At 56.3% G+C, this 22,365-nt stretch overlaps 1 protein-coding gene across 4 annotated transcripts; it reads right to left on the reverse strand.

Annotated features, from left to right (window-relative positions):
• Nucleotides 1-18,901, reverse strand: MTMR14 (myotubularin related protein 14). Of its 4 annotated transcripts, none has more exons than XM_061573893.1 (18): nt 18,527-18,901; nt 14,573-14,724; nt 13,241-13,349; nt 12,773-12,948; nt 12,528-12,653; nt 9,525-9,598; nt 8,818-8,888; nt 8,544-8,618; nt 6,813-6,879; nt 6,398-6,483; nt 5,761-5,837; nt 5,435-5,471; nt 5,097-5,167; nt 4,362-4,420; nt 3,465-3,597; nt 2,953-3,096; nt 2,515-2,628; nt 1-1,850 (listed from the first exon to the last, which is right to left on the reverse strand). In XM_061573893.1, the coding sequence occupies exons 1-18, from the start codon at nt 18,623-18,625 to the stop codon at nt 1,691-1,693; spliced, it is 1,830 nt and encodes a 609-aa protein (XP_061429877.1). In that variant the 5' UTR covers nt 18,626-18,901; the 3' UTR covers nt 1-1,690. The 4 variants fall into 4 exon arrangements, with proteins under 4 accessions (XP_061429877.1, XP_061429875.1, XP_061429878.1 ...); XM_061573891.1 differs by lacking the exon at nt 18,527-18,901 and adding an exon at nt 15,102-18,380; XM_061573892.1 differs by lacking the exon at nt 18,527-18,901 and adding an exon at nt 15,102-18,376 and having other exon boundaries at nt 2-1,850; nt 2,971-3,096.
• Nucleotides 18,902-22,365: the final 3,464 nt, after the last annotated feature.

Below are 22,365 nucleotides of genomic sequence, written 5' to 3' on the forward strand. Positions count from 1 at the left end.
GGCCGCGCACGCAGACACTGCGGCTTTGAGCGCACGCACCTGCGATGCATTTATTTATATATTTACAGGACGAGCACGTGTGCGTGTGCCAGCATGTAAAGGTGTGTACAGGTGTGAAGACAGTTGAGGGCACAAGTTTGTTCCTATGAATGTCCAGGTGCGTTCCTGCCATGGCCGGGGATGTGCAGGAGAGCGCTCTCAGATGTGTGTGCGAATGATGGGGCAGTTGTGGAGAGAGTGGAGAGTTTCCCATACCTGGGCAGTGTGCTCAAGACCGGCTCCGGTTTAACAGCAGAGGTCTCACTACGAATTAGTCGAACGGCATTATCCTTTCATAGGTTGCAGTAACGCTGCATGGAAGCTACCTGGTCTGCCGCTCCGCACGAAGCTTCAGGTCTTCTCGGCCAGTCATTCCCTCCCTTCTCTACGCTTGCGAAACGTGGACCCCCCTAATGGAGCATCTTCGCCGGTTGTAAACATTTAGGCTGGCCTGCCTACCATCCATCCTGGGTTTAACCAGGCTGGATTGTGTGAGCTCACAAATCCTTGAAAGATCTGGGCAAAGTCCCATCGATGAGCTCCGGCAGGCAAGGCTGCGTTGGCTGGGTCATGTAGCCCAGCCGCCGCATACCTAAACAGCTTTTGTTAGGCCGGATCGAGGGGGCTAAACGGACGCGACACAGGCTAGAGAAGAGATGGAGTGATGTGGTACAGGAGGACGTGGAGCTGAGTGGACTTGCCGATGACTGGTACCAGCGGTGTCAAGATCGGCCTCTGTGGAGGAGGCTCGTGAAGGACGCTGCTGGGCAGTTGGAGGCAGTCACTCACAGCAACGAGCGGAGTGCCGGGTGGCACTCCACTCGTTGTTGGCGCAGGAGGGGGCACAGGTGGTGCATCGGCCACTCATTTCAGTCAGTTAACCCGTGGCACCTCGTTCTGTCCCGTGACCTGCCAACGGGCGTTCAACACTTCACGTGGCCTCAAGGTGCACGTAGCCTGGCACAAGCCCCGTGGTGACGTCACCGCCACTTAGTGGCGAATGGCGGTTGTTGTTGAGTGAGCATGTGTGAGCATGTGTCAGCGCGTATGAGCGCGTGAGCGTGTATGTGTGTTAGTGTGCGAGCGTATGTGTGCGAGTGAGCAAGGGTGAGAGCGTGTGTGTGAGCATGTGAGTGTTTGTGTGTGTGTGAGCATGTGAGTGAGTGAGTGTGTGAGTGTGTGTGAGTGTGTTCCCAGATGGCGTGCGTGCCCGCCTAGGGGTGTGTATCACTGTGTGTGTTCTCAGGTGCGTGTGTGTTGTGCGACGTGTTACCGTGTACGTGTGCGGTCCCAGAAGAGTGTGTGAGTGAGTTATCAGGCGCCTTATTCATATGTGAGCGAGTCCCTGGAAAGTGTTCTTATGTTTGTTACTAAGTGGAGGTCTCCGAGTCCCTGGTGAGTCACGTGAGTGAGTGAGTCCCTGGTGGGTGAGGTGAGGAAGTGAGCAAAGTCCTTGGTGAGTGAAGTGAGTTAGTGAGTCCCTGGTGAGTCAGGTGAGTAAGTCAGCAAAGTCCCTGGTGAGTCAGGTGAGTGAGTCCCTGGTGAGTCAGGTGAGTGAGTCCCTGGTGAGTGAGGTGAGTTAGTGAGTCCCTGGTTAGTGAGTCCCTGGTGAGTGAGTCCTTGGTGAGTGAGGTGAGCGAGCGAGCGAGTCTCAGGTGCGCAGGCCGCGGACGAGGTGCTCCAGGAGGCCGGTGAGGGAGGGCGTGGGGGGCCCTGGTGGTGAGCGCAGCCCCACGGTGAGGCTGTACGCCGCCAAGAACACCGAGCGCACCTCCTCCAGGCGCACCTGGCGCGGCGACGGGCCCGGCAGCCTCCGCGTCGACACGGGGGGGGGGTGGGGGGGGATACTCGTGGTGAGACGCCGGGCGTCTTCGCGGTTTGACGACCGGCGGACCGCCCCGGCAGACGCCGCCGTCGTATTAGATGCCGAGCGCTATCGAGCGTCGTCCGCCTCGCTCGCTCGCGCGGGCGGTAAAGAGCCCCGTGGCGCCGTTCGGAAGAGCAGGCCGTGGTGTGCCGGCGTCGCTGTGCAAATTTGTGCAACAGCAATCACGGGGAGACACGGCGAGTGAGCGCGAGTGTGCGAATAAGTGCGCGTCGGGGAGTAACACTTGCTCAAAGTGATCTCCTGCTCAAATGCGCATTGAGGCATTGTTACTCATCTCTTGTCTACAGCAGTCAATGGAGGAAATTCCACATTCATATAGTGGGGGCGAGTCCGTGCGTGCGTAGGACATCCTGTTGATTTCCCACGCCAGGCGGTACTTTGTCTTTATCGAGCTCGGAGGGAGGGGCTCATGGGCCAAGCTGACCCCCAACCAGGATGTGAACTCACGACCTCCCGATTGCGAGCCACCCCGCTCTACCGCTGGGCGTCCCGGCCGGTGAGCGAGTGTGAACGTGAGCGAGTGTGAACGTGAGCGAGTGTGAACGCAAGGGAGTGTGAACGCGAGCGGGTGATTTAGAGTTGCTCACTGGTGAGGGAAAGGCGAGTCTCTGCCCATCCCCCGCGCCGGACCCCTCAGGCTGCCAGAGTCTGACACGAGCTGCCAGCTCTCGCTCTCACACGAGGATGCCACAGAGCCCGTCCTGGAAACCGCACCGCGTCACGCCAACGTCACCACCAACGCGACACGTCACACCAACACCACCACCACTAACACCGCGTCAGGTCAAGCAAACATCGCCAACATCACCAACATTGCCAAGACCGCGTCACGTCAACGTCACAACCACCAACACCGCACTAGGTCACGCCAACACCGCACCACGTCACACCAACACCACACCGTGTCACACCAACATCGCACCACATTACACCAACACTGCATGTCACACCACATTACAAACCAACACTGCATCACATCACACAATACCGTACCATCACACACTCACTCTGCACTGCACACCTACCCCGCCACCCGCCCCCACCTCTCTCTCGTCGGCACGGCCAATGGGCTGCTTCCTCTCTGCTGCAGTAAGCCGTGCTCTGATTGGTTGGGATGAGCGGCCATCCTATCTTCTGATTGGTGGAGGAGATGGGACCGCGTCTCTGCACTGAGGAGGCAGGGGGTTAGAGGTTGTCGCTTGTAACATCACTATGACCATCACTGCTACCATCAAAGGCTACCGTCACCGTTACCGTCACCGCTACCGCCATCACCATTGCTGTTACCACCATCACCACCACAACCATCACCACCATCACCACCGCAACCGTCACCATCATCACCACTACCCCCGTTACCGTCACCATCATTACCATTACTGTTACCACCATCACCACCACAACCGTCAACACCATCACCACCGCAACCGTCACCATTATCACCACTACCACCGTTACCATCACCGCTATCGTCACCATCATTATGAGTAGGCAAATGGGCGAGCGAGTGGGTGGGTGAGTGAGCGGGCGAGTATACCAGTGGTGTGAACGCGCGAGCGGATGAGCGTGCGGGTCGCCGGATTCTGTGAGGACGGACGGAGAGTCGTCCAGCAAGGTGGACAAGCTGCCCACGCTGTTCAGGCTGCTGCTGCTCCCTGCCAGACGCCCATCTGCACCACGCGGAGGCCAAGCGACAGCAGCCGCGTCACACTTCACACATGCAGCGCGCAACTTCACACGGCTACACACAGCAAGCCACTCACGGCAACACACACAAACGACAGCAGCCGTGTTACACGTCCCACACGCAGAGCACAGGCTCACACAGCTACACACACACAGCCACACACAGCCACATTCACGTGCAAGCACAAAAATAAAACAAAGATCCCCCGTATAGCCTTAAACGGACTGAAGGGGCAAGTGCTGTTAATGAGCACCTAAGGCCGGAACGGTACATGAGGGGGTGGGTGGCCAGCACCACGCCCGACCGCCTTTGTCTCCCCAGTGCTGATGTTTACAAACCACACCAGGTACTCATTTGAGGCTGAGTCGACCTAGGGGAGGCCCAGGACCGGTTCAGATAATCGCCACTGGTGTTGGCCGTGAGAGGCAATCGAACCCGGGTCGCCGGGTTCATAGCGCGGCGCGCTAACCGCTACACTACCACTCCCCACACATGCAAGCACACACAGCTACACATGCAACCACACACAGCCACATTCACAAACAGCAACAAACAACAGCAGCAGCGGCCCTCAAAGACGGCAAGATGCAACCCACATAAAGAACGCCGGGACTTGATAGGTGGACAAGGCACACGCAGGTGGATGGAACAGGTGGATGGAACAGGTGGACACGGTGGGGACACGGTGGGGACACGGTGGGGACAGTGGGGACACGGTGGGGACACGGTGGGGACACGGGCTCATACCAAGGGCTCCACCGTCGTCACTACGTCCCTCCGTTTCCCGTGAGGACTCCCGCTTTCTCCTACGCACACACAGACAGAGCGTGTGTTTTAACAAGACAAAAATCCCCCGTGTAGCCTTAACAGACTGTTGGGGCAAGTGCTGTTAGTGAGCACCTATGAAGGCCGGCATGGCACACGAGGGGGTAGGTGGCCAGCACCACGCCCGGAGGCTTTGTCCCCCCAGTGGTGATGCTTACACACCGCATCAGGTACTCATTTGAGGCCGAGTCGACCTAGGGGAGGCCCAAGATCGGTTCAAATAATAGTCACTGATATTGGGCCGTTAGCGGGAATCGAACTCGTGTCGCTGGGTTCGTAGTGCAGCACACTAACGCTTGCGCTACCGTTCTCCACTAAATATAATTTCCCATAACAGGAATTGAACCCAGGTGCAACTGGGTGAAAACCAAAAATCCTCACGACTGGACCATATAGGGAGACGAACACACAGCAAACCTGACCCAACTTTGTAATCAGGTGTCATAACATGAACACGAACATACAATCCGATTTGAACTTAATATTAACCATTACAGATAACATTTAAATTGAATCCAAATGTATCTGGGCCAATGATGGATTGATTGAATGGTAACATTCCTGTTGCTATGGAAGGGGGTTGGGGGGGCGAAGGGAGGAGGGGTGGGGTGTGGAGGAAGGAGGTGGGGGGGGGAAGTGGGGTTTGGGGGCACCCACCGTTTTCTCCGCAGAGCTGAAAACTCGTCGCCGGAGATGTGCTTCAAGCAGTTGAAGCAGAAGAAGAAAATCTGAGAGAGACGGAGGAGATGGTCACGGGGACAAAGGATCGAGTCGCAGACACAATGAGACACAGAGACACGGACACAATAAAACAAAGAGACATGAGCACAATGAGACATGGAGACACGGGTAGCATGTAGCATAGAGCCCAAAGACAACTGTGCAGGAATGAGACCAGCTCAACAATGCTGTGAGTGGGGTCACGGGGTCACGGGGTCACGGGGTCACGCGACTGAGAGGTCGTGTGTCATGTTTCTTTCTGGCCTTGCCCTCACCTCCTCGCCCTTAAGGAGCCGGTCCTCGAGCATGTGCCTGTGGGAACACCAAGCGGAGACATGAACACGCGGCCTCACGATTCCACCATGCCACAACCGCACCGCGTCCACCACAGGCTTACCACAGGCTCACCACGCACTCAGTACGCACCGTGTAGTGGTGACACTGGTGCCTCGCAGCATGAAAGTTCCTAGGTTTGATTCCCAACCCGAGCCCCTGTCCAAGTGGAGTTTGTTCGTTCTCCACGTGTGTGCGGTTTAATTGTTTTGAGGGGCCAGGGGAGGGGGGTAAAAGGTCACGGGTGGGAGGTTAAAGGTCACCACACCCGAAGAGGAACCAGTCGTAGGCGATGGTGAGGTAGAGGATTTCCTCGGGCCCCAGGGATGCGTGGACCAGTCCGTCCTGCACGTACAAAGACAAAGACATCCCTTATAGCCTTAACAGACTATATATAAAAAAAGCCTTAACAGACTGTTGCGGCAAGTGCTGTTAGCAAGCACCTATGAAGGCTGGCAAGACATACGAGGTGGGTGGCCAGCACCACGCCCAGCCACCTTTGTCTCCTTGTTGGCGATGTTTACATATCACACCAGTTACTTATTTGTGGCCGAGTAGACCTTGGGGAGGCCCAGGACCGGTTCAGATAATCGTCACTGTGTTGGTGGCCGTGAGCAGGAATAGAACTCGGGTCACCGGGTTTGTAGCGCAGCACGCTAACCACTATCCCACTCCTCACAGACACGCACACTGTCACACGTGTGCACGCACGCACAGATGCGCACACTCGCTCACGTGTTGTGTGGTGAGACAGGAACTGGGTGAGAGCTCAGAGTGAAACCGTGGAGAAGCGAACCCGAGAACTTCCCTCCTCACAACCACTACATGGGGATACGCGGAGACATAAAGAAACATGCGGAGACACGGGGAGATACACAGGAACATGCGGAGACGCAGGTACTCACGGCCCACAGGGAGAGTCTCAGGAGGGAGATGAAGAGCGGCGTGCGGTCCCAGCCCGAGATGCAGTGAACCAGGAGCCCACTCTCGTCTGCACAGGGACACATGCGCACCAGTCTCCTGTCCACACGTCTCCCGGCACCTCCCTGTGTGTCTCCCCGTGCCTTCCCGTCCCTCGATCATCTCTCCCATCTCACTCTTCTCCAACGCGTCCCTCCGAGTCTCCCGCCGCTTCAGTCTTTCCTGCTTCACCCGTAATGCACCTGAAACCCACGGGCCTGCCACTCGGTACCATCCCTGGCACGTACCGAACCACCCAACCCACACCGCCCTGCCTGGTCCTTCCAGTACATCGTACCGCCCCGCACTTCCTTGCCCAAACCCTGTCCCTGCCCTGCCCTGTGCTGGCCTGTCGCTCACCGTCCAGGTTGATGATGTGCAGCAGGAGGCGCAGGTAGTTTTGAGTCTGCTCCATCAGGTCCCATGACTGTGGGTACAACGATGAGGGCGGAACGTTACCTACAAATTACCGGAAGGTGCACGCACATGCACATGTGTGCATACCGGGGTCCCGGAGTGCATCTAGCTGGGTGCAAGTACGGTGGTGATCTCTCTGCCATTTGGTGGCGAGTGGCGGCTGTTGATGTGTGCTGCTGGCCTCTAGAGGTGCTCACGAACAGCACCGGTCCCATTAGCCCGTGTCGGCTACGTGGGGGATCATTGTCTTCATCGCGGTTGTTAAACAGTAACTGTCGATGTCTGTAATCGCGTCTGGCGGAAGGCGAATGCCGCACGCACGGACTGGCCACGCGTAAACATGAAAACCGCACTGGCAGCCTCAGTCGCAGCGTAGCGCAATGCCCCCGCGTTTCTCAGTTGAGAGGTACAGGGGCAGCCCCTGCAATTGCTCGCCAATGTCACTGCTGGCGGAAGGGGCCTTCGCTAGAGGGGGGATCTGGAGAGAGTAAATGGCCTACTCTTTCACGCTGGGCCAGAGGTTTAGGAAGAGGCGGGTGCGTAACCACACTTTACCCCACCAAACGCGACCCGTTGATGGACTGGCATCCATTTACACTGGGGCTGGGCGGACAGGGGAGGGGGAGGCAAGATGTGAGAAACTTGCACCATGGTTTCAACTGCCGCACCAGGAGATGGAGCGGAATCGGCGACCTCTGGATGGCGAGTCCGCGGGTGGTGGCCACTACACCGCCACTGTGGTACCACCTCCCCCATCGCGTCTCAGTTAAAAATCTAAGCACGTGTTTACTGCTCTGGACAATGCCGTGCGGAAAACCGGTTACTGGTTATGAAACCCTACTCCATAGCGCGTGTGTGAGATTACACACGTGAGAGTTTGTGTGAATGTGTATACGTGTGTGTGCGCATGTGTGTGTGTGCGCATGCGGTAGTGTAGCAGTTAGCGCGCTGCGCTATGAACCCGGCGACCCGGGTTCGATTCCCGCTCACGGCCAACACCAGTGACGATTATCTAAACCGGTCCTGGGCCTCCCCTAGGTCGACTCAGTCTCAAATGAGTACCTGGTGCAGTGTGTAAACATCACCACTGGGGAGACAAAGGCGGTCGGGCATGGTGCTAGCCACCCACCCCCTCGTGTACCGTTCTGGCCTTCATAGGTGCTCGCTAACAGCACTTGCTCCTACAGTCTGTTAAGGCTATACGGGGGATCTTTGTGTGCGCATGTGTGTGTGTGCGCATGTGTGTGTGCGAATTTGTGTGTGTGTGCATGTGTGTGAGTGTGCACGTGTGTGTGGGCACGTGTGTGTGTGCGAGTTTGTGTGAATTTGTGTGTGTGCGTGTGTGTGCGTAAGATTGCACGTGTGTGCGTGCGAGGGGGGGAGCGGTAGTATAGTGGTTAGCTCGCAGCACTACGAACCTGGCGACCCGAGTTCGATTTCCGCTCACGGCCAAGATCAGTGACAATTATCTGAACCAGTCCTGGGTCTCCCCTCGGTTGACTCAGCCTCAAATAAGTAAACATTGCCACGAGGGAGACAAAGGCGGCCGGGCGTGCTGTTGGCACACCCCCTCGTGTGCCGTTCCGGCCTTCATAGGTAATCGCTAAAAGTACTTACCCCAACAGTCTGTTAAGGCTATACGGGGGATGTTTGTTTGTGTGTGTGCGTACTTGCCCTGTATCCACCCCAGTTGATGGGCAGCCCCTCCCTGAGCTCCTCGGGGACGCTGAGCGGAGCGTCCACATAGTCCTGCCTCAAGAACCACGCATGCGCACACACACACAAACGGACGTACGCACACCCACGCGCGCAAACACGCGCATGCACAGACTGAAAGCGTTAATAAAAAATAAACACTCGACACTCGTGACCCCGTCTCGTCCCAATCACTACCCCCACAGTTTAGGCCCAGCAAACCGTAGTGCGGGACGGCACCCGCAGTCCATACCTGACTCCAGTCGAACACGAGTCCCTCGCCCGAGTAATCCCGCTCTCGGTAGGCCTTGAAGAACTCGCAGCCTGCCAGACGCAAACACCGGGCCGGGCCACGGTCAGCCCACTGCCGTAAGGAGGCCCCCCCCCTCATCCCAACCCGCCGCCATCTCTCACGATCCTGCGACAATCCGCACGGCTGCTGCATCATCACGAGGAGGACACCGCCTCGTCGTTCCGTCTCCACTGCGGATGTACCATCGAGCGCGCTCTCTCCTTCGGCTGCCACTCCGTCCTTAAGTCTCGACTACCGGCCACGGTCCCTTCTGGCTGTGACGCATCCTGCCCAATGTCGATACGGTTTAAGCGAGGCCTCTGCTTCGTGTGCGTTCTCTCAGCTGCATGTTCCTCTCTCTGCCTCTTGCTGCGTTTCTGAGCGTGCGTCTCTCCGTTGCTTCTTTGCGCACTTTTCAGATTTTGTTCCACACGCACGTAAATCGAAATAAATCAGCTCAAGCCTCCCATACGTCGCGTGACTTGTGCGTGGCCTTGACATGGCCCTGGTAACTCGTGACCTAACCCGGTAATCCTTGACCTTCCCATCACCTTCACCGAATACTGTGGCCCTTGACCTGGTCATGTGACCCTGGACCCGACCCTCGATTTGGCACAGTGACCCAACCCTGTGACCCTTGACCCATGACTTGACAACCGAGGCCGTACCGGGATAGGGCAGGGATAGAAGGGTGAAGTCGGCGTAACGCTGAGCCTTGTCCACCTTCTCCGACGACGTGACGCTGCGGAACGCCACACACCGTCACCATCGTCACACCTCATCGACATCACACACTGTAACCATCGTCACACCTCGTCACACACGTGGTTGCCGTGGGTGAGGGTGCGTTGTAGAGGGTGAGTGTGCGTTGGCGAGGGTGAGTGTGCGTTGGCGAGGGTGAGTGTGCGTTGGCCAGGGTGAGTGTGCGTTGGCGAGGGTGAAGGTGCGTTGGCCAGGGTGAGTGTGCGTTGGCGAGGGTGAGTGTGCGTTGGCGAGGGTGAAGGTGCGTTGGCGAGGGTGAAGGTGCGTTGGCCAGGGTGAGTGTGCGTTGGCGAGGGTGAGTGTGCGTTGGCGAGGGTGAAGGTGCGTTGGCGAGGGTGAGTGTGCGTTGGCGAGGGTGAGTGTGCGTTGGCGAGGGTGAGTGTGCGTTGGCGAGGGTGAAGGTGCGTTGGCCAGGGTGAGTGTGCGTTGGCGAGGTTGAGTGTGCGTTGGCGAGGGTGAAGGTGCGTTGGCCAGGGTGAGTGTGCGTTGGCGAGGGTGAGTGTGCGTTGGCGAGGGTGAGTGTGCGTTGGCCAGGGTGAGTGTGCGTTGGCGAGGGTGAGTGTGCGTTGGCGAGGGTGAAGGTGCGTTGGCGAGGGTGAGTGTGCGTTGGCGAGGGTGAGTGTGCGTTGGCCAGGGTGAGTGTGCGTTGGCGAGGGTGAGTGTGCGTTGGCGAGGGTGAGTGTGCGTTGGCCAGGGTGAGTGTGCGTTGGCGAGGGTGAGTGTGCGTTGGCGAGGGTGAAGGTGCGTTGGCGAGGGTGAAGGTGCGTTGGTGAGGGTGAAGGTGCGTTGGCGAGGGTGAAGGTGCGTTGGCCAGGGTGAGTGTGCGTTGGCGAGGGTGAGTGTGCGTTGGCGAGGGTGAAGGTGCGTTGGCCAGGGTGAGTGTGCGTTGGCGAGGGTGAAGGTGCGTTGGCCAGGGTGAGTGTGCGTTGGCGAGGGTGAAGGTGCGTTGGCGAGGGTGAAGGTGCGTTGGCCAGGGTGAGTGTGCGTTGGCGAGGGTGAGTGTGCGTTGGCCAGGGTGAGTGTGCGTTGGCCAGGGTGAGTGTGCGTTGGCGAGGGTGAGTGTGCGTTGGCGAGGGTGAAGGTGCGTTGGCGAGGGTGAAGGTGCGTTGGCCAGGGTGAGTGTGCGTTGGCGAGGGTGAAGGTGCGTTGGCCCGGGTGAGTGTGCGTTGGCGAGGGTGAAGGTGCGTTGGCGAGGGTGAAGGTGCGTTGGCGAGGGTGAGTGTGCGTTGGCGAGGGTGAGTGTGCGTTGGCCAGGGTGAGTGTGCGTTGGCGAGGGTGAGTGTGCGTTGGCGAGGGTGAAGGTGCGTTGGCCAGGGTGAGTGTGCGTTGGCGAGGGTGAGTGTGCGTTGGCGAGGGTGAAGGTGCGTTGGCCAGGGTGAGTGTGCGTTGGCGAGGGTGAGTGTGCGTTGGCGAGGGTGAAGGTGCGTTGGCCAGGGTGAGTGTGCGTTGGCGAGGGTGAAGGTGCGTTGGCGAGGGTGAAGGTGCGTTGGCGAGGGTGAGTGTGCGTTGGTGAGGGTGAAGGTGCGTTGGTGAGGGTGAAGGTGCGTTGGCGAGGGTGAGTGTGCGTTGGCGAGGGTGAGTGTGCGTTGGCGAGGGTGAAGGTGCGTTGGCCAGGGTGAGTGTGCGTTGGCGAGGGTGAGTGTGCGTTGGCGAGGGTGAAGGTGCGTTGGCGAGGGTGAGTGTGCGTTGGTGAGGGTGAAGGTGCGTTGGCGAGGGTGAGTGTGCGTTGGCGAGGGTGAAGGTGCGTTGGCCAGGGTGAGTGTGCGTTGGTGAGGGTGAAGGTGCGTTGGCGAGGGTGAGTGTGCGTTGGCCAGGGTGAGTGTGCGTTGGTGAGGGTGAAGGTGCGTTGGCCAGGGTGAGTGTGCGTTGGCGAGGGTGAAGGTGCGTTGGCGAGGGTGAGTGTGCGTTGGCGAGGGTGAGTGTGCGTTGGCGAGGGTGAAGGTGCGCTGGCCAGGGTGAGTGTGCGTTGGTGAGGGTGAGTGTGCGTTGGCGAGGGTGAGTGTGCGTTGGCGAGGGTGAAGGTGCGTTGGCCAGGGTGAGTGTGCGTTGGCGAGGGTGCATTGGCGAGGGTGCGAGGGTGAGTGTGCGTGGGTGAGGGTGCGAGGGTGAGTGTGCGTTGGCGTTGGTGCGTTGGTGAGGGTGAGTGCGTTGGTGAGGGTGAGTGTGCGAGGGTGAGTGTGCGTTGGCATTGGTGAGGGTGCGTTGGTGAGGGTGAGGGTGTGTTGGTGAGGGTGCGTTGGTGAGGGTGCGAGGGTGAGTGTGCGTTGGCATTGGTGAGGGTGAGTGTGCGTTGGCGAGGTTGCGTTGGTGAGGGTGAGTGTGCGTTGGCAAGGGTTAGGGTGCGAGGGTGAGGGTGCGTTGGTGTTGGTGAGTGTGCGTTGGTGAGTGTGCATGGGTGAGTGTGCGTTGGCGAGGGTGAGTGTGCGTTGGCGAGGGCGCGTTGGCGAGGGTGTGTTGGTGAGGGTGCGTTGGTGAGGGTGCGTTGGTGAGGGTGAGTGTGCGTTGGCGAGGGTGAGTGTGCGTGGGTGAGTGCACGTTGGTGAGGGTGAGTGTGCGCTGGCGAGGGTGAGTGTGCGTGGGTGAGGGTGAGTGTGTGTTGGCAAGGGTTAGGGTGCGAGGGTGAGTGTGCATTGGCGTTGGTGAGTGTGCGTTGGTTAGGGTGAGTGTGCATGGGTGAGTGTGCGTTGGTGAGGGTGAGTGTGCGTTGGCGAGGGTGAGTTGGCGAGGGTGAGTTGGTGAGGGTGAGTGTGCGCTGGCGAGGGTGAGTGTGCGCTGGCGAGGGTGAGTGTGCGCTGGCGAGGGTGAGTGTGCGCTGGCGAGGGTGAGGGTGCGTGGGTGAGTGTGCGTGGGTAAGAGTGAGTGTGCGTTGGCGAGGGTGAGTGCGCGAGGGCGAGCGAGGGGCGACTCACTTCATGCCGAACTTCACCTTCTTGTTCTCCACCATTAAGTCGCAGATGAAGCGCACTCCCAGGTGCTTGAGCAGCTTGATGTCGTTTCCCCGGATGCGGTTAAACAGCTGGGACTCCCGGCCATTCCTACAAAGACAAAGGTCCCCCGTGAAGTCCTTGACAGACTGTCGGTTGGCGAGGGCTGCGAGCGGGCAGCACCAACGAAGGACGGCACGGCGCACGAGGGGGTGGTGGGTGGCCAGCACCTGAGCCAGGCTTCGTCGTTGCTCCCTACGCCGCCCCCTCCCCCGTCTCCGTCCACCCCTCCCCCTCCGCCGCCGCCACCGCCGTCGTCGACGCCCCCCGTAGAGAAGAGGTAGTTGTAGCTGCTGCGTCCGTAGATCTCGCCCCACCCGGCAAGTGTAGAGGATCGGCAAATGTGCTGTGAACACGTGGGTATACCGACACGTGGGTTCACTGACACGTGGAAACAAAAATAGAGACACACATTTTTTTTTCAACATCATCAATCCTATCTCCCGGCATCAACCTCACTGCGTTAGTCTCACAAGCCTCAGCGTGTCGATCACCGCCCTGGCCTCACTGCCGCGACATGACTGTTTCGGCTTCACCACTCCACCCTCACCATGGTGATCTCACCGCCCCAGTCTCACCCTCACCATGGTGACCTCACCCTCACCACCGAAGCCTCGCCTTCACCGCCCCAGCCTCACCTTGCCGCCGTAGAGGATGACAGGGCACACGAAGCGGCCGCGGCACCGCGCCATCTTGCTCTTCGTCACGAGCTCCCGCAGGCGCTGCACCTCCAGCACGCTCTCAAAGCTGCGCAACCACACAACCACAATGCAACACCACACTACACCACAACCACACTGCAGCACCACACTACACCACAACCGCAGAACCACACTACACCACCACCACCACACTGCAGAACCACACTACACCACCACCGCAGCACCACACTACATCACAACCACACCACACTACACCACAACCACCACATTTGCAGCACCACCATGCACCACAACCACACCACACTACACCACAATAACACCATACTACACCACAACCACACTGCAGCACCACACCACAACCGCAGAACCACACTACACCACCACCACACTGCAGCACCACACTACACCACAACCGCAGCACCAAACTACACCACAACCACACCACACTACACCACAACAACACCATACTACACCACAACCACACTGCAGCACCACACTACACCACAACCACAGAACCACACTACACCACCACCATACTGCAGCACCACACTACACCACAACCACAGCACCACACTACACCACAACCACACTACACTACATCACAACCACACTGCAGCACCACACACCACCACAACCACACTGCAGCACCACACACCACCACAACCACACTGCAGCACCACACTGCACCACAACCACACCACACTACACCACAACAACACCACACTACACCACAACCACAATGCAGCACCACACTGCAGCACCACACTACACCACACCCACACTGCAGCACCACAACCACACAACACCGCGCTGAAGACACAGGGTTTAGGCGATGTAGGCAACAGAGACCCAGGCACAAAGGTAGTCGCAGTACATGTGGTTTACGAGCCAAGTGTTGATGAGATTTTGACTTGAAGAGACGATCGCCCCGTGTTGGGTCACGGCTCCTCTCAGGCTGGGCTCTGGAAACCCGGCTCAAGGCCACGCGGTTACCTGAAGCCGGCTCCAAGCGTGGCGCCTAGCCGTGCACTCGGGATCTACGCGAGACGAGCACGAGCCGAGCCACGGGCAGGCCACAGCCGAGCTGCTCGACGGCCCCCGTCGTCGGAAGCAACCGAGCGACTCGAGCCCGAGCTGGAGCCGAGCCACGGGGAGGAACGCGGCTCTCAGGAACCCAGCCGGCGGCCGGTGACGCCGAGAATAGGGTCCCAGGAATTAGGGGAAATCGGACCCCGGCAAGGGGGGTGGGGATTAACGCGACCCCGTGACCTGGCCAAGACCTCCACGCGACCTCGCCCAGGCGCTCACCGCTCGTTGTGGCGCCCGGCGTGCGTCTCGTACTCGAGCAGCGCAACGTGCAGCGGGTAGTGGCCGCACAGCTCGCCGCCTGCATTCTCCAGCCAGGCGCAGACGTAGTCGCGCGAGAACAACTCCAGGCAGCGCACCTGGATCTCGTCGACCTGCACACCGCCACGGCCGCCCGTCGTGAACTCGTGCTCACTGCACCGTCTATATTCCCCCCTGCCCTCCCAGTGTACATGTTCCCCGACGAAAGTCAAATTGAGTTATGGTGCTTGTCTACCGTTTACAGCTCAGAGCCGGTGATGGAAATTCCACATTTCTATGGTGGAGATGTGTATATCCAAAGGTCAACCGCTGTTGACTTCCCCACAAAGTGGTACTCGTTTTATCAAACCCAGAGGGAGGGATGATTGGATTTAAACTCGCATTATTTAAACTGAACGAGGATGTAAGAATTTGGGAAGAGAGACGATAGGAGAGGGAATTCAAAGCAGAGCGGTGCGAGTGTAATAAACAGAAAAAGACGTGCACTGACCTGCAGGGTGGCGAGCGAGTGAGCGGATGAGTGAGAGTGTTGTAGTGATCTGCAGTGTGGTAGTTGAGTGGGTGAGTGAGTGTGTGAGTGCGTAGGCGAGTTGTGCGTGACCTGCAATGTGGTCATTCAACACGTGTTTGCATTGAGGAAGACCGGCAATGGTAATTGGCTGCACAATATACGTTCACCGATTGGCTCAGCTGATCATATGAAATCCACAGACCAAGACTGCACTAGACCTCCACAGCTTTCCCTTGACCAGAGCGAGCCTCTGGCTAAAATAAAATACGGCGACTCGATTTGCTAGAGTGGGGGGCGGAGGTTTTGTTGTTTTTCCGGGTCTCCCCCCCACCCACCACACCCCCCTCAAACATTCCCAAACGGTGAGGTCACGTGCTAAACTCGAAGGGGGGCTCCGGTGCCCAGAGATGCTGAGCCAGAGCTGATAAGATCCAGGGTCCAAAGTTGGGGGGAGGGGTGTCACATTTCAACTGCCCAACCCTTTGATTAAAAATGGGTTCCCCAGTGAGTGGAGTTGAAAATCTCAGGCTGGTCAAGAAAGACATAAGAGCCCCCCCTCGCCACCGGTGACTTGCGTAGTAGAGACCATGGACTCGCGTAGAAATTTAAACTCGCGTCAACAGCAACAATCACAGTTCCAACTCCTAACGGGTCACCGCAGCATTCACTCGCTCTCCCCAACAGAGAGAACCACCAGGAGGTGCGGGGGGACCCACAGACAAGTGCAGAGGCAGCCATGCGACGAGCCTGTGCCAAATTGCCTTGTGCTTTCCTGTGGGGAAGGGGGGGTACCGGAGTACCTGGAGAAAGCCCCACACATTCCAGGGGGGAATTGCTCCATCCTATGCAACTGGACACAGGCAGAGTCCACATTTTATGTGCTACCTTCTCTTACAAAGCCAGGGTTGTGGTGCTTCGATGTCCACGGGAAGGGGAACTTCACGCCATTTGTGCGATCCACAGACCCTCGACTCCATAGAGCTGGATTACAAGCATGCGCGTGCCATCACCCTTCGGTAAGAGAAGCCCAGAGACTTGCACAGAGATCCAAAGACTCCCGTAGAGACCTATAGACGTACATTTATGATTATTATTCTTGCATACTCTAGGAAAGCCTCACTAAGTATGACGACTGTATTTTTTCCTTAGTGTCCGGCCAAATTTACGCAGAAAGGGGGCGATGATTGCCACATGAAATCCCAATTGAGTCATTTGCGTTGAAATCTACTCGCGTGCGGGCGCCAATTTGGATTGTTGAATTGTAGGGCCGTGAGAGATGGGGACAAATTCAGAATCATATTCATTGAAACTGGAGAAATTAAATGAGCTATAAAGCTATTTTTTCACAGATATCCAGTATGTCTTCATCCAGCAGTGGATAGTGGCCAATTACCACGACACATAGCTAGACTGAGTTGTATGTATGTGTCCTGAACTTCTATCGCACCATACGTAGCCAACCGTGCTAATCGGAGGTTTTGACAAAGCTGAGCTCAAGTGCAGTGATTTTCATTGTCCAAGCCCGGTCACCAGTTGAGCTCCAGATTCTCAGACTCGGAGAGAGACCCACAGACTAGCACAGACCAGGGCGATTCGTGGAATGCCTTGCTCGTCCAAGGAATGTATCATTTCGTGTGAATTTACTATTCTTTGAATGACACAAAGTGACAGAAAGAGGAACACAAGAATTAGAGAACATAATGCAAATCAGAGACATCACATTTTGACTATGGATAAAAGTGAAGTGGGCTTGGGCCTGACGCGCCATGGCCAGAGGGGAAGATACCTGGCGGCTGAGGCCAACGCAGGGGGAGGCAGCCAAAGGAGAAAACGCACCCGACAGGACGTCCACCGAGGAGACTCAGCGATGGGATCAGCTCGTGTGCAGGTGCCAGACTGTTGCATCGCATCGACCAGTGGATTGATCATGGCTGATGCCGATGACAGCTGGTCTCGTTATCTCTACTGCACTGTGAACTGTGGTGTTAACCTCGGATCTTGGGAGCGGACACCGATTTGGTCATCTATGGATTAGGGCCAGCCACGGTGGTGAGATGTTAACTCCCTCGCCTGGTATACAGGAGGTCGTGGGTTAGATCCCGACCGTGACGATACCTGTTTATTTGGAATTTGCATGTCTCTCTCCCTGTGGTCGGGTGGATTTTTCTCCCGGCCCTCTGGTTTTTTCCTCCATATTTAGAAACATCGCGTGCTTTTGGCTGAGTCTTTGGCTGATCAGCCATTGCGTTGAGCTGTCATTTGTGGCCAGGTCTCTGTTTAAAAAGAGCTTTTAGGTCAGTGGGCCCTACCTGGTAAAATAATATTTTTTATTGTTCTTTCCCCTTCTCCCAATAACCCTAACCTGTCATACTGCCCTCCTTGTTAAATGTTAAACTCCTGCATAACCGTAACCAAACAGCAGCCACGATATATCCACTGCTGGATGAAGGCCTCTCTCCAAGTTGTCACCATCTCTCACGGCCGTGTGATGCAGCAATGCAAACTGGCGCCGACGGAAGGGCATATTTCATCGGTCCGTGATGCACGACGAACGGTGTCCCGTTGGAAGTTCTCATCTCCTTTGACTGCCGTCCGCCGTGAGTCTCGACCATCACCCGTCCAGCCTTGAGGAGCGCTGCCCCAAGGCCCACAACTTGCATGGTTCGTCGCGTGGCGAAGCTTCTCCAATCGGTGTTCATCTTTCTATATCTTGGGGTTCGATCCAAGCGTCCAACCTTTCCACCGTGACCTGTTTTTTGGCGCACTTCTTAGCTTCGTTTAATTTTCTTTTGCCAATAACCACGTTTACAATCCGTGGGTATGTTACATTTCACGAGAGATTTCGTAACGATTTCATCGTAAATCAACTCGCCGAAGCGTGTTAAATAACCAAAACACATGGCATAATGGACACGTGGATGATACATAGTGGTTCGTGTGCGGTACAGACACCCGCGTGGTGAAGTATGGCCAAAACGTGGAAGCGGTTCGCGTGAGCTTCACTCATCGACGCCTCCCTCCTCCTACCTGCCGAAGTGAGGGGCTCCGGTTTCACAGGCAGCAAAGAAGTTAAACAAACCAGACGCCAAACCCCGTGACACGACGACAGAGTTGGGGGCCAGAGGCGTTCGCTCCAGCAGTGGAGTGAGTCTGGCAGGGCGCGTGGATGGCGCCTGAACGCGGCGCAGTGGCGCGGGGCAAAGTCCACGGGGTTCAACTCCGGCCCACGGCCTCAGAGAGAACTGGGAGAGAGAGATTGTTGGTTGCGGGGGGGGGAGACAAACGAGGTGCTGGCGTGCCGAGATCGATTAAACGGCGGACGGACTCGGCTGTCGCGAGGGAGGGCGAGCGAGCGAGCGAGCGAGAGAGACAAAGGCGGCCGGGGAGCGGGTCACGCAACTCGCCTTGCCCACGCCCTCGCGCGCGCGGTACGTGTTCTTGGAGAAGTAGTCGATGAGGTCCCGCACTTCCTCGTAGCGGCCGCCTCCCGCTTGCTCGCCCATGGCTCCCCCCCCCCGACCCACTCACACCGCCATGGCCCCCTCGCCACGGCGCTCGGATCGCCGCCTCTGCCCGCCCGCAGCTCACTTCCGGCCGGCCAAGGAGACGAGGTCGCGGCGGGGATCGTTGGCTCGCGGCTCGGGTCGGCGAAATGAATGACGGGGTGTGCGCGAGAGGGGGGCCGAGTGGAGGAGTGAAGGGGGGCCCGCGGGAGGCGATGTGACGCGGGGTGGGCGGGGGGTAGCGGGGTAATGGGGGTAGCGGGGGTAATGGGGGTAACGGGGTCTCGGGGGTACCACGGGGACCGCCGCCGTCGCTGCAGCGTCTCGACGAGGGGGGGCACCCCGGAAAGGAAGCGACTCGGGTGGGGGAGCGAGCCCCGCCCACAGCGCGCCGAGACCACGCCTCCTGGTGACGTCACACCGGAGCCACGCCCCCTAGCGTGGGGGACGCGCCCCCCCACTCTCAACGTGCTCACGGCACTTTAACAAGTCGCAGTCGTTAGTCGTCGTTGTTGGGGTTTCGCGACCAATATCCATAATGGAGGGTTTTTCTGGGTGAGATCGCGTAAGTATAAATGTGTTGTGAAACCCGCCACAGCCAATTCGTAAGGTTTGTACATTTTGTGGGTTTTACTCTCCAACACACATCTTTCGGTAAAGTCACGTGGGTATAAAATAAAATAAATCACGACGTTTCGGGCGCAACACAAGCGTCCGTCATCAGGTGGGAAAGCTGTAATTGTTAATTAAATTAACTTATTAACGTTTTTCTTGAGCCAGCTGGACAGGATTGGACAAAACTTAGTCCACTTTTCACTCAGGCAGGAGTGCACAGGCTAATTGTTACTAACATTTAAACGAGCAATACAATGTTTAAAAATCACAATTACTAGACAAACGACATATATACTATTTACAAATAATTATAATTTCATAACTGTAAAACTTAATTTACAATGTGCGATTGTGCAATTAACAAACAAGAAACTCGACACATTCGTCAATAAGGGTGGCCATTCGTAGCACAAGCACCGTATTGTGTACATCATGTGCGCTGAATAAGAGCCATTGCCCTGCGACACCCATTGCTGATTGTTCTATGAAGTCCACACTCCACACACAGCGTTATCGACGAACGTGTTGGGGTTGTCCCTATAGGGCCGAGATAGTGTTACGAAGACAAGATCCTCATGACAGCCTTCACGGACTATGATGACTGGGACGGTACACGAGGGTGGTGGGTGGCCAGCACCACGCCCGGCCGCCTCTGTCTTCCAAGTGGCGATGTTTACACATCGTACCAGGTACGCATTTGAGGCCGAATTGACCTAGGGGAGGCCCAGGACCGGTTCAAATATTCGCCGTTATTGGCCGTGAGGGGGAATCGAACTTGGGCGGGCCGCGGGGTTTGTAGCGGAGCGCGCTGACTGCTGCTGCGTCACCGCCCCCCACTGTCTACGATAGCGGTACAGCTGCGTGACGTCACGACACACCCACGACGAAGGGGGCAAAGCCCCCGGCGACGTCCCCAAAAAACCCTTTACTCATGACGTCATTAAACAATCCCCCCCCCCAACCCCTTCCCCCGAGAGATTCCTGGACGCTGCCACATGACGTCACGAAGATCACAGCTGAGCGAACCTGACATTGAGCGTCTTATCAGCAGCAGCAGTCAGGATCGCTTGAACCACAGCTGGCGAACGGCCAGATTTCTATTCGTAAGGTCTAGTTTCGACAGTCTCATCAGCACAATCTCGCTTGAAATAATGCTTAGCTGCCAGATGTGTATAGGCAAAGACCCTTGATCTCCGAGTCAAAACCAAGTGTTTTGCTTGTGTTGAACCAATGGTGCTGAATGTATGCACTCCCAGAGGCCCGTGAGGGCTGATTGGATGTGGAAAAACTTTTTTTTACATGGCGTGACAAATACCCGATTTCTGTCAGATCCTGCTTCCTTTCACGGGCAAGTCCACCTCAGCTGTACTTAACTCAGCTCACTTGGTTTCTCTAATCAAGGACATATCACTGTCTCCGGATGATTTGCTTGTCAGTTTCGATGTAGTCTCTCTGTTCACCAATGTACCTGTACTTGACACCATTGCAATCATTAGAGACTTGGTCCAACAAGGACTGAATCCAGATGTACCAACTTTGGTAAGGCACGGTCTTGCCAACACATACTTCACCTGGAATGGTACATTCTACAAACAAAATGAGGGTACCCCAATGGGTTCTCCCGTATTGCCAGTGGTAGCGAATGTTTTCATGGAGAAATTTGAGACAGATGCCATCCAGACATCCACCCTACGTCCTTCCTTGTGGAAGAGATATGTAGATGACACGTTCGTCATCTGGCCACATGACCTGCCAGCACTGAACCAATTTCTCAACCACATCAATTCCATACACCCGTCTATCAAATTCACCATGGAAGTGGAAAAGGATGGCAAGCTACCATTTTTGGATGTGTTTATCGAGAAGAGACCTGATGGCTCGTTGGGACATTCGGTCTACAGGAAAGCCACCCACACGGATGCCTATCTAAAGCCTGACTACCACCACCATCCAGCCCAGAAGAATCCCCTCATCAAAACACTACACCATAGGGCCCGTTGCATCTCCCACCAGCACCACCTAGCCGGTGAGTTGGAGCACATACACAAAGCCCTCAGGATGAACGGATACTCGGACCGTACAATCCGCAAAGCTGTCTCCCCAGTCATGCGGAGACAACCTTCTGAGGATCCAATCAAAACCAACCACTTTACCGTACATAGCAGGGGTTACCAAAAAGATTTCCAAAATCTTTAACAAACAAGATCCAGGTTCGTTTCAACACAGTACACAAAATCCGTGATTTAATCCCATCTGTAAAGAATGTGATTTCTGACATGCAATACTCTGGTGTCTACAAACTAGTTGTGGTTGCGGCAGCAGTTACATTGGGGAAACGAAACGACATGTCTCGGACTGTGTTCGTGAACACAAGGCAGATCTGAAACACGGCAGGACCAATACCTCTGCCTTTGCTGATCATTGTTTTAACACTGTGGGCTCACACGAAATTGATTTTTCCAAGACGGAGGTACTCTGTAAACCTGCCGGCTACCTTCAGAGATTTGTTCATGAAGCCATCCAGATATATAAACACAGACACTTCAACCAAGAGGATGGGTACAAACTGAACAATCATTGGAAGGACGTTATTAACCAGGTAAAGTATTAACTGACTGTGATGTTTCCATCCTACCTGCCCATGGTCAGCTGTTATTTCCAACTCTCTCTGTCTCTCTCTTAGATCTCTCATGCTCACCCTCCTTTTCTCGTTACATGCTAATTTCTCACGTTAACATCATGCTAATCTCTCACATTCACATAGCTACTTCCGTGTCCTCGTCTCAGAGGCCGCTTTCCTATCTTATGCTAATTTCTCACATTAACATCACTAGCCCCGGCCACTTCTTAATGACCCTTGGGCTACACTCATTTCAAACCTTTTAAAACAGCAGCCTCAGCAGCAGACCATGCTTTCCCACCTGATGACGGACGCTTGTGTTGCGCCCGAAACGTCGTGATTTATTTGTATTTTATACCTACGTGACTTTACCGATAGAACCAAAGAGAATGTGAAGGAGGTTGTCTGTTTATGAATGTTGCTTATATTCTATACAATAACAGGCAGCTCACCAGCCTGCACACAGCCATCATCACCACGAGGACAGAGGGGCACGAACACAGGG

Source organism: Lethenteron reissneri, chromosome 54, assembly GCF_015708825.2.
Source record: "Lethenteron reissneri isolate LAM-NWPU_2019-01 chromosome 54, ASM1570882v1, whole genome shotgun sequence".
Taxonomy (NCBI): domain Eukaryota; kingdom Metazoa; phylum Chordata; class Hyperoartia; order Petromyzontiformes; family Petromyzontidae; genus Lethenteron; species Lethenteron reissneri.